Here is a 12,152-nt window from a genome sequence, read left to right on the forward strand (position 1 = left end):
CACTGCTGACCTCCTTTTCTCTATATATTTCCCTTCTTCTTTTTCTCTCCCTCTCTCTTTCTCTCTCCCTCTCTCTCTCTCTCTCTCCTCTTCTCTCTCTTGGGCTTTTGCAGCAGCCGGGAGCCAGAGAGTCTGGAGATGAATAAGTTGCGTCAGAGCCTTCGCCGGAAGAAGCCCACGTACGTGCCCGAGGCCAGCCGACCCCACCAGTGGCAGGCCGACGAGGAGGCGGTGCGCAAGGGCAAATGCAGCTTCCCCGTGCGGGTAAGACTCCCCTGACCGCCACCCATCTGTCCGCACCATCAAGTGGATCTAGTGTCTCTAATGTCAGTACCAGTTTTCTACCCGCGGTATGAAGACGCTTGACAGGTGCTGCTACAGCAGGAAATATATGGGGTTTACTGAATAAGGGGGCTAGACTGTATTTCAGATAGCTTGTGTGTCTGTGGACGTGAACCCGTGACCTTGGCATTGCAAGACACCCTGCCTGACTAGCCGCGCCATTTGAGCTAGCTGATAGCGTTTCTGTTCATATCCGATGTCAACATCATTGTTGTTCAAAACAGATCCGAAATGCTGATCCCACACGTGACCCCTAGACTTGCCAAAGCGAACATTGCCTTACAGTATCAGATACTGTCGCGGTTGTCAATCAAACAAAAATTCCACTGGGTTACCACGTCAAAAAAAGGAGGTAGCATATTCTGCAGCATTAGTGAATACTGTAGGTAACCGAACGCGCAGTGAATGTACAGATTGATTTGTATGGATGTGGCCGTCCCAGACAAAGGCCACTAGACAGTGACGCACTGTAGGGCCAGCGTCGTCTGGTCTGTGGTCTGCGGTGGCCGGAGGATGATTAGCTTAGCGCTGGGGCCATGGGAGCGGGGCCCGGCGGGAGGAAATGAGAAACGCTCACAGAGAAATTGGGTTGAAGGGGTGAATGGGAGAGTTCACAGCGTCCAGTCACGCTCTGTCCACAATTATCACTCTATTTCTGGCACTTATTGTGTTCTTGGGTGTGTGTGTGTGTGTGTGTGTGTGTGTGTGTGTGTGTGTGTGTGTGTGTGTGTGTGTGTGTGTGTGTGTGTAGGTGTGTGTGTGTTTTTAAGGAACACTTTATGCTTCAAAGATGTGCTCGGAGTACCTGTCTGGGATGCTATAAATGAAGATGTCCATTTGGAGACTCTTTGTTCTTTTCTTTTTGTTTTTTCTTTGTGTGTCCTCCTTTTTTTTCTCCACATTTCATTGATTTTCCTCTCACCGCTTCTGTCAGTGCTTGCTGTGCAAGTTGCCTGGCACGGCAGCGAGAGGTAAAAAGACGTCTCGTCTCCTCTTCACCGTGCAATCTGTATCTTTGGTTTCTTTTTTGGTGGTCAAAAAGAAAAAAGGAGGGATAGGAAAGAAAAGAGGAGAAAAGAAAAGCTATGGCAGCCATGAAGGAGGATTGCACTCCACATGCTTGGAATATCAGGGCCTCGGTGCTTCTTCTTTTCCCCCCAGGGGGGCGGGCAGAGACATAGGAATGCATACGAGACTAGGCTCCCTGCTCGTGAACTTCCCGGGAGAATACTACTAAGGCCAATGCAGTGGGTGAGCAGGGGGGAAAAAGACAAGCCAGACAAAACAAAAAACAAGAACAAACAAACCAAAAAAAAAAACATCAATCAGAAAACGCCGTTAAAGAGACAATACAGAGGGATCAGATTTCAAAAACGGCAGACACTACGTGGGGGGAGGCTCAGTCTGTCGGCAGCCATGATGAAACCAGACAAAAAGATGGAGTCAGGATGAGGAGTCAGCCTGTATCACAGCAATATCCTCAGGAGATGAGCAGAGAAGAAAGACAAGGAAGGATGGTGTGTGGAGAGAGAGAGAGAGAGAGAGAAAAACAACAGAGAGGAAAAAGAAAAGAATACGCTGAGTAAAGCAAAGATGGAGGAATGAGGGGAAGGGGGGTGATAAACAGAGAGTGAGTGAGTGAGAGAGAGAGAGAAAGAGAAAGGGGGAGAGGGAAAAGGAAGGGAGGAGAAATTCCTAATTGAGATGATGGGAAATGCAGAGAGGCCCTGGAGTGGCAGACTGTCTGCTGAAAGGCTTTGAAAGTCGATAAATTCAGCATCAGTGGCTGGACGCCTGCCAAGACCCACACAAAATATGGCCCTGCTCAGACGCCAGCCCTGTCCCCACTCACGCTGTTGCCTGCTTGCCTGCCTGCCTGCCTGCTCGGCTGCCTGGCTGCCTGATGCTAGGCTAACAGCCGCTCAGCACAATCGATCGCTTCCAATGAAAACGGGATTTCGTTTTAAAGCGAATTGAGCTGTTTCAAATGGCCCTCGGAGTGCTTCTGGCTGGCGCAAGGCAGAGGGGGCTGTTTAAGAGGCTGTTCATTTGTTACGGGGACGGGGGAATATGGAGCCCATTTCCACGCTCCTCTGCCCTTTAGCAGCTTGGGACAAACAAAAACAAGTCTTACTTACTTACTCTCACGCAGGGCAGCTAATTTGTTTGTGACGCACAGTGTCTTAATACTTAAGGGCAGCATTGTTTTAGCTAGTAATTCTCCACAATCGATAGCTTTGAAAGCTACTTTATTCTCCTGAAAACGGATCAACTTGATGTTCATTAAGCCGAGTTTAAATGGCAAGAAGTGGCGTATAATGAAGTGAGGACTGCTGGGAAGAGGGTGGGAGCCTGGGTTCTGGGAAAGGGCTTGGAAGAGCAACAAAAACAAAAGCCAAGCGAGAGAGATAACTTCCTCTTCTCTTCTCTTCTCTTCTCCCTCCCTCACTTTCTCTCCTCTTTTTCTCCTTCCACCCCCTCCCTCTCTCTGCCTCTCCCTCTTTTTGTTTCTGTCTCTCTCTCTCTTTTTTTTTCTTCTCTAGTATCTGGGCTTGGTGGAGGTGGACGAGTCCAGGGGAATGCATGTGTGTGAAGAGGCGGTGAAGAAACTCAAAGTTGTAAGTATCTCACTGTATATATATGTGTGTGTGTGTGTGTGTGTGTGTGTCATTCCTGTTTCATGTATGCTTCTCATGTGATCCTCCTCCTTCGCGGGATGGCCACAACATAAGCAGGCAGCAGAAGTGCATGGGCCCTCATGAGTGTTAGGTTGGGGTGTCGTGAGAATATGTCTTGGAGGAGTATGCATGCTTCTGTATGTGTGTGTGTGTGTGTGTGTGTGTGTGTGTGTGTGTGTGTGTGTGTGTGTGTGTGTGTGTGTGGAGGAAGGGCAGAGAAACTTAGTGCTGTGTGTGTGTGTGTGTGTGTGTGTGTGTGTGTGTGTGTGTGTGTGTGTGTGTGTGTGTGTGTGTGTGTGTGTGTGGAGGAAGTGCAGAGAAACTTAGTGCTGTGTGTGTGTGTGTGTGTGTGTGTGTGTGTGTGTGTGTGTGTGTGTGTGTGTGTGTGTGTGTGTGTGTGTGTGTGTGTGTGTGTGTGTGTGTGTGTATAGCATGCCAGAGATGCTCCTGGAGACAGCTCTGTCAGTGGAAGTGCCTGTTTGTTCCTCCTGTAAGAGCTCTTTGTTTGCCCGCCCTTTGTATTCCGCTCTGGGTGTTGTCGGTGTGTGTAAGTGTGTGTGTGTGTGTGTGAGACTGCACTGGGAGCGGTAGTTGTGGCAGAAGTGTATTCGGAGTATGCGGGACCCTTCCCTTCCTCTAGTGCTTCCGTTTGTTCTCCAGCGCCTTTTCCTCTGTCCATCAATCTGGCCCTCCACCCCTCTGTCTCGCGCGCCTCCGCTCCAGTGCTCCCGTCCAAGATTAACGGCTGGCCTCCTACTGCTCTTCTGTCCCTCACTCACCACCCCCCTCTCTCTCTCTCTCTCTCTCTCTCTCTTTCACTTTCCTCTGTTTTTACTTGGTAATGTCTCCTCTCTCTCTCTCTCTCTCTCTCTCTCTCTCTCTCTCTCTCTCTCTCTCTCTCTTTCACTTTCCTCTGTTTTTACTTGTTAATGTCTCCTCTCTCTCTCTCTCTCTCTCTCTCGCTCATTCACTTTCCTGTTTCTACTTGTTAATCTTTTCCCTCTCTCTCTGTCTCTCCCTCTTTCACTCCCCTCTGTTTCCACTTGTTTATCTTTTCCATCTCTCCTTCTCTCCCTCTCTCTCTCTATCTCTATCTCTCTCTTTCATGCAGTCTGTTCTTGATCTCCCTTTCTCTATATATTTATTGCTCTGTTTTCTCTCATTCACTCTCTGTCTTTCCCACTCACCGTCTCTCCAATCTCAACCTTTCCCTCTCTTTCTCTTACGCTTTCTGTTTTTTTTCTGCTGTTCTTTTGTTCCCCTTCCCTCCCTTTTCTCCCTATTCACCTGTCGCCGTGTATTTCGAGAGAGAAAGCCTGTGATTTTTTACGGGGGCGAGTCCAGTGGAAAGCCTCTCTCTCTCTCTCTCTCTCTCTCTCTCTCTCTCTCTCCTCTGTCTCCCTCCCTCGCTCACCTCTCTCCTGCTCTTTCTCTTTTGCTTCCCATTCATCACTCCTGGCCTTTCTTTCCCTCCCTCCTTCCCACCCTCCCTTCTCTACCTCCCCCTCTCCCTCTTTTTTTCCATTTTCTTATTTTCGCCTCATTTTGACCCTCACTCCGGTTATTCTGCTGCTTAACTCTTGTCTGGGGGATTATGCAAAACAGAGGGGCTCTGCCCGTTTTGTCACGCTCTTCCTCTCTCTCTCTCTCTCTCTCTCTCTCTCTGTCTCTCTCTGTCTCTCTCTCTCTGTCTCTCTTTCCGTCTCGCTTTTTCTCTCACGACTCTGCAGGGCGAGGTCCGTGTAACCAGACCTATCCCATAATGCATTGTGCCAGCATTGCATTGCCTCAGCTGAGACAAATCCCCAATAGTATAGTCACATTCATGAGCGTCAAACACAGGTGATAGCCAGTCCAAAGGAAATGACTGTGTCACAATGGCGCAACATTATCAATCACAGATTTCGAGATTTCTCTGCCAAAGTTGACTTTATTCTTTTCCTTTTGCACGTGCGCAGTTCATCATCTTTTCTAGAGTTCTCCTGGCAGTGGGGTGAACTCACTGAAAGCTCACTGATGTGTAATGTTTGCTCACCAACCTCCCCCCTCCTCTTTCACAGAGCGGGAAGAAAACGGTGAAAGCGGTGCTGTGGGTGTCAGCAGACGGCCTGAGGGTTGTGGACGACAAGACCAAGGTGAGTGTGGTGCCCTGGACCTGAAAGAGGAGGAAGGGAGATAGACAGGAGAGAGAGAAAGAGAGAGAGAGAGAGGGGATAGAAGGGAGGGGGAGAACTATGAGCCATGAAATTTAAGGCAGCCAGTAAAGCTGGAGATAGACTCCCATTGGAATGGCTCCCCACAGTAGCCCCTAGCCATCAATAAAAGTCTCCGCTCTCTGCTGACTGGGTCAGTGGCCGTAGAGAGAGAGCAGGTCAATGGCAAATGGCCAACAAAAAAAATCCCAAGCCCAGTAGGTGAGGGCTTGGGCTTGAGCTTGGCTCCCGTCCAGCAGACTAGCCTCATGACCGGACCATGACCATTAGGGCCACCCGGGCCATGTTAGTCACTAATGGGCCTCTCTCTGTCTTGGCTGTTGCCATGCACTGTTGCTAAGGCACTCGGGGGCAGCCGGGAGGGGTGTGCTGAGGTAATGGGCAGTGAGCTGTGGAGCGTGTGTACAATCAAAGGACGTACACACACCCACGCACGCACACACACAAGCACACACACACACACACACACACACATACACACACAGTGAGAGGGGTGGAAAGAGAGAGAGAGAGACACACACACACACACACACACACAATTACAAGTACATGCTTACAGCCATATACAAACACACACAGATGAACACAACACACACTCACAATTAGCCGTACACAAACACCCACATACACACAGTCCAGTCACAATGGCAAGTACATACAGTACTCACAAACAAATACAAACCCTCTCTCACACGGACACAAACACACACACACACACACACACACACACGGACACACACACGGACACACACACACACACCCATGCATCACCCACTTTCCTTCAAACATAAAGGAGTTCACGGAAATCTGCCCTCACAATGCAGTCATTCTGTTTCCTGTAACACCCCCTTCCCCTGCTAGGCTGTTACCCTTTTCACAGACCCACTCCCATTTAATCCTGTTCAATACTGCTGTGAGTCAGGAGATGTCCACCCTCTCACACTCCACCCCCACCGCTGCCTCCACCGCCACCGCCACCCCCACACTCCACCCCCACCCCACACACTCTATCATGTCCTCACATGCCCTGAGATTGACACCCCACCTCAGTTCATCACTCTCCATCTCACATCTCCGTTGTTCTCTCCCTCGCTCAGACACAGTAATTCGATTAGATTTCCTTTCAATGGGTGGAGGGGTGGGGAGCGGGGGGGGGCATGCTGGCAAATGCCATGGGCTTCAATCCAACCACTGTGGAAATCATAAGTAAGAAATAAGAGAGTTGCTAAGAGCTAAGTAGCGAGCAGCGGAGTTTCAAAAGCTATCCGGCTAGTTGATCGCCCTTGTGCTTTCCTAGCTAGCTACAGGCTGGCAGCCTCAGTATTGCACCAGACTGACTCTAATTAAAATGGGTAACTCGGAAAGCCACGGTTGCTTCGCTGTTGGGTTTTTTTTTTTTTTTTTTTTAACTTTCGCCGACACGGAGTGACTCAGCAACCTCCCCTCCCTGTCAGTGAGCGGCGGCGGCGGCGGTGTGTCGCCCGTATCGCCAGGCGTCAGCGCACACACTCAGCCGTGACGAGCTCTTCACCTCTGGAGCCCCTCATCTGCTAATTGGCTCAGGATGAATAGTCTCTTTTTTTCCTCTGTTCCTCTTTTGCCATTCTTCACGCGCTCTCCGCCCCTCGAGAGGAAGGAATAGCAATGATGAGCGAGCCAATGCCCCCCCCCCCCACCCCACTCCACCAACCTCTTCCCCACCACCCCCTTCCTAATGCCAGACTCTCTCTCTCTCTCTCTCTCTCTCTCTCTCTCTCTCTCTCTCTCTCTCTCTCTCTCTCTCTTTGACTCCTGTCTCGTGGACACACCTCTGTTGCGTCAACACCCTGTCTAATATTGGCATGTGGGGACAATGGCTCGGGAGGGGGGCTCCTGAACACCAGCCTGTGTATCCAGCTGGGCTCAGCAGGTAGTGGAGGGTAATATGATATTATACAGAGGAGCACTGGCAGCACTAAGCCTCAGCTTTTCATAATGAGGGGGAAAACGACAAAAAAAGAGATGAGAGACCATCACGACACATGGCACAGAGTAGACACAGCTCTGATAGTCTAGGTCTTCAATAGATTAAAAACAGACTGATACATGAACGGACATGTAGCCCAACCTCCAGATACAAAGTAGAGGGAGACACTGAATATTTCACACACCCAGTCCATATCTATCCATTATCTTTGTCCACAAAAAGTCTCAGCTAGAAAAGCACTCAGAGAGCGCAGACCTCTGCCAAGCGAAAACATAACCGCCTACTGGATCAAGACGGTGATATGGATTACTCCCAAAATGTAATCGATTCTTCCCTGAAAATTTAATCGAAATCCATCCATAACTTTTTGAGTTATCTTGCGAACAGACAAACAAACAAACAGACAGACAGACAAACGAACAAACAAACAAACCCGGATGAAAACATAACCTCCTTGGCGGAGGTAATAAGATTGGATTCAACTTTATTGTCTTTGTGCAGAGTACACTACAAAGTACAAAGACAACGAAATGCACAGAAGTAAAAATAGTTCCTCCCCACCAACTGCGCAGCTTGCACGGAACTATGGGTGCTGCTCAAGTGAAACAAATCAATGCTGTTTGTGCCCCTCAGGACCTCATTGTGGACCAGACCATTGAGAAGGTGTCCTTCTGCGCGCCCGACCGCAACTACGACAAAGCCTTCTCCTACATCTGCCGTGACGGCACCACCCGCAGATGGATATGCCACTGCTTCATGGCGCTCAAGGACTCGGTAAGTGGGGCTTTAGGTGCCGGTGCTGGATGGGGTGGGGTGGGCTGGGCTGGGCTTGGCTGGGTTGAGTCGGGGGGGGGGGGGGGGATTAAGCCACCACCCTCCTTCACCACGCTAAGCAAAGTGGGATTAAGATAAGGGATTATGCTGGGTTATCGCAATCTGAAGAGCTTGCTGGAGCGCTTCTATCCGCACTTGGGCGCAGCGAGAACACCGAGGGAGGGCTTACCGACAAGATTGCGGGATGTGCTTAGGACGTCCTCTAACCTCGCCCGCAATCGCACGGAGTGCTTTTGGGTTTTTTTTCAACTCGCTAACACTCAAATTGAATCCATTATTCTTTAGAATGAATCATTTAAGATCTCTCCGTCATTGCTCCCCATTTGTTCGTTTTAAAGTGGCTAATTGCTAATTGAATGCGATGAATACGATTGAATAGCACGCGGAAAAGATGGGGATGGGGAGGACACTCATTTCAGAATTTGTTAATGCGCTCTCTTAAACTTGTTGTCATGCCGCTGGTTGAGACGTCCACTGGGCCATCAGACCTGCTGTGAAGCTGTGTGGGGTATCTTTTAATCTCCCCTAATACCCCCCCAACAGTCCCAGCGGTAGCAAGCTCATGCAAAGGGGGGTTATTATCTGTCGGGCCTGAGTTAAGCAGTGCATCTATTGAGCGTCTGCATCTGCTGCTATGCACTTGGAGGCAACTGTGGTTGTTTTAGCAAAGTCATGATGACTTGGCATCAATATTTCAGCAGCTGGTGCAATGTTGTCTTCTCAGGAAAAGCATGTGAAGTTTAAGCGTTTGAATTATTTACTGGATCCAGCAAACAAGGCTTATCTGCTCCTTTTCCTGCCAGAGGTCAGGCTAAATGCGGTGTTGTTGGTTCTGTTGGGTTTTTTTTTCAACGTGTGAACGCTAATGCTGTCTATATCCTCTCACGTCCACCAGGGGGAGCGTCTGAGTCACGCCGTCGGCTGCGCCTTCGCCGCCTGCCTCGAGCGCAAACAGCGGCGCGAGAAGGAGTGCGGCGTCACCGCCTCGTTCGACGCCAGCCGCACGTCGTTTGTCCGCGAAGGCTCCTTCCGGGTGACGTCGGGCGGCCACCATAACGAACAACAACTCCAGGATAAGAAGAAAGGTTCGTAACGCCCCTCACCCCCCCCCTGCTGGCTCGGCTGTGTATCTGCATCTCCAGCTCCAATCGATCTCGTCTTGATCTACTTCACAGTTGCTAGTCATAAAAAAGCCTCCTGCACGTGTGGTTTGGTAAAGTCATGCAGCAGCTCAGGAAATGTAGCTGTAACCTTAACAAGCAGAAAAGAAACAACCATTAACACCACACAATACATGAGACCAGGTCAGGTCCACAGCATAATGCACAAAGCATGTGCACTCGGCGGGTGCATTACGGGCCATGATGTCAGGCCAGTGTGTGGTGAAATTAGTGGCTCTTTCGGAAAGCTAATGCAGGTGGAGATTTCTAAGAGAAACCACATGTGGCGCGGTGGTGATCTGTGTGGCTGTTAAAGGCCCGCGGCGTGTTACCCTGATGTTGTGGCCGGAAAAAAAGGAGAAACAGGTGTCGCGTTGACTGGTGGACGACGACAGCTGGGCTTTCTCCAACACCCCCCATCCCCCCACACCTCCTCGAGCGCTGCACTGATTAGCCGAGGGGGAGCCGGAGTCTGTTAAACTTTCGACATAAAACAAGTCATAAAAGTGAGGGTCAGAGAGCAGGCGACACCATCGGGCGCTTTCGCAGCGGACGAGTAACGGCCCGTCGCTGCTGCTGCTGCTGCACGGTTTGTTTCACATGATGAAGGTGCTGAGAGGGGAGCAGGATACAGATACAGGCTTTAGGGATCACGGGGAACGCAGAGACGTAATGGCCTATAGCGTTAACATAAAGCACACCCCCCCCAACTCATCTCCCTACAATGTTTGGCCCGTATCCGGTATGACAGATTCTATTTTACAGCCACAGCCACAGAGATAAGCTAATGAGATCCTTGGTTTTCATCCATAAGCTATAGATTGTGTGAATAATGTAGAGCTAGCTCACAGTGTAGTAGTATCCTTTCTCCATGCAGGCTTCAGGATAGTCAATAGCATTGGAGTACCAGTGCTCTCCCTCAGGCCTTGAGTTGCTACCGTAGACTGTATGTTCTCTACTGTACTGTGATGTGCTGAACACATACATAAAACATCATTTGTTTCATGGCCTTAGCAGGTATTGATCTGAGTATTGAACACACCTTTCACTGCCCTCTTCATAGGTTCTTGTGCTGCTCTGTATTTTAAAGGAGGGTGTAAGACAGGCTGAGTTCATCTATCTTCATTTGTGTTGTGTTAGTGGTAACGATAAAACTTAAAGCGACACAATGCAGGTCTTAGTGGCTTCAAACCCATTTTCATGCTACAAGGACATATACTACAGAGAATAAAATCTCATTGCCAATGTGTGCCAGCAACGCTTGTTGGTCCGACCGGGTGGGATCATGACCCATTTACTCCGTTTTTGATGAACTGGGTCTACAGTCTTTGTGCTAAATGGAGTTGAATGTTGACACCAAGGGGCAAAACTATCAATTCTTCCATGGTGTTGCTTTAATGCATGAACTGACCATGCCCCCCCCTCCCCCCCACAGAGCCGTGTGTGTCAGCCATGCCGCCAGGCAACGCCTCGCCTCCAGAGGGCGCCGCGTCGCCAGGGGACCGCGGAGAGTCCCGCGCCGCCATCCCGCGGCGCCATGCCCCCCTGGAGCAGCTGGTGCGCCAGGGCTCGTTCCGCGGGTTCCCGGCGCTCAGCGGGAAGAACTCGCCCTTCAAGCGCCAGCTCTCGCTGCGCCTCAACGACCTGCCCTCCACACTACAGCGCAAGACCGACTTCCAGACCAAGAACCCAGGTGAGCCCTCCACGCACACCCATCCACGTCAGCTGCAGCTCAGAGCAAAACATCACAGCCTCTCGTTGGTTTATCTCCAATGCCTGTCTGTGCTGTTTAGTGTCTATGCATCAGACAAAAAGTCCATGATTTTGACACTTGTGCTTGTGCTTGAACATCTCAATCAGTAATATTAGTGTAATGCACGCACTCCACTCACACCGACAAGCTTCTCCACCCCGTTTAGAAGAACTGGAGCTGTGCCCAGAATGCTGTGTTTCGCAGCATTTCGAGGTATTATTAAAATAAAACGCTCACGTCAAGTCAGCATATGTTAAGCGGATTTGCGAACGCTGCCAGTTTTTAGGGGCAGAGGAACACTCATTGATTCCATCCAAGAAACTGCTGCTGTAAACGCTCTCATTTTGTGCAGAATCATATATTCCTCGCAGAATTTCAGCACTATGTTTGAAGTATTTAAGCCCTCTTGACGTATCTTGATATTTGAGTGAGGTGCGGTGTCAGCTATCGTCTGCATGCGAGGAGACACATAAGAGGAGCATCTCTGGTGTAAAAAAAACGGCCCGACGCGTTTATATGTCACTAAATCACCAGGCCGACACCGGCATGAGGTCTTCATCGGTCTTGTCAGTGACATCCCGCTCACTAAATTTAGCCAGCTGCCCGTGCCGTGCCAGTATCACGTGATGAAACTCAATCATGTTTACGGGATGACCTACTAAGGTGCCATCAGGCTAAGATTTGCCCTCACACCACCAGGCTCATGTGTGAGTGAGTGAGTAAGCGAGTGACTGGCTTTGCTATTGTTGTGGTTTGAAAACTCCTCAAACCAAAAAGGCTACACTTAAGGCCCTGACTCACTGTGGGAAGTCAAGGGTGCCAAAAAACCTAGTTCCAAGTCATGCATTTTCGTCTGTGTGCTCTCACTGTAATTCCTCCCAGTCTTCAAAAACCATCATCTCCTCCCCCCTTCTCCACCACTGCACATTACGACACTGGCGTCCTTCCTCGTGCGGTTAGCACTCATCAGTGGTGCTTGAGTCATAACCACAGTCGGGTACATTTCTCTGAAATCCCGCCGAGATGCAATCCATTATTAACAATATTACATCACCAAGTGTGATTGTCATGGTAAAGGAGCCCAACTCAGCGGTGGCTTAGCTCTTCTCCGGCTGTGATTGGACGTTCCTATGGGAATTACAGTGGATGCATGGGGTTAGGATTCCCACACTGGTTTTCATTACATAAGGGAACGAGGAGCTTAAA

The 12,152-nt window shown here is 49.9% G+C and overlaps 1 protein-coding gene across 2 annotated transcripts in view; it reads left to right on the forward strand.

Moving 5' to 3' along the window:
• The window catches only part of numbl (NUMB like endocytic adaptor protein), a 50,352-nt gene that overhangs the window by 36,032 nt on the left and 2,168 nt on the right, over positions 1-12,152 (forward strand). For both annotated transcript variants that reach the window (XM_062552668.1, XM_062552667.1), the window contains exons 2-7: positions 114-264; positions 2,886-2,960; positions 5,081-5,155; positions 7,833-7,973; positions 8,929-9,118; positions 10,629-10,886. In XM_062552668.1, the coding sequence (XP_062408652.1) occupies positions 139-264; positions 2,886-2,960; positions 5,081-5,155; positions 7,833-7,973; positions 8,929-9,118; positions 10,629-10,886 (865 nt within the window). In that variant the 5' untranslated portion in view covers positions 114-138. The remainder of the gene's footprint in view (positions 1-113; positions 265-2,885; positions 2,961-5,080; positions 5,156-7,832; positions 7,974-8,928; positions 9,119-10,628; positions 10,887-12,152) is intronic.

Source organism: Sardina pilchardus, chromosome 13, assembly GCF_963854185.1.
Source record: "Sardina pilchardus chromosome 13, fSarPil1.1, whole genome shotgun sequence".
Taxonomy (NCBI): Eukaryota; Metazoa; Chordata; class Actinopteri; order Clupeiformes; family Clupeidae; genus Sardina; species Sardina pilchardus.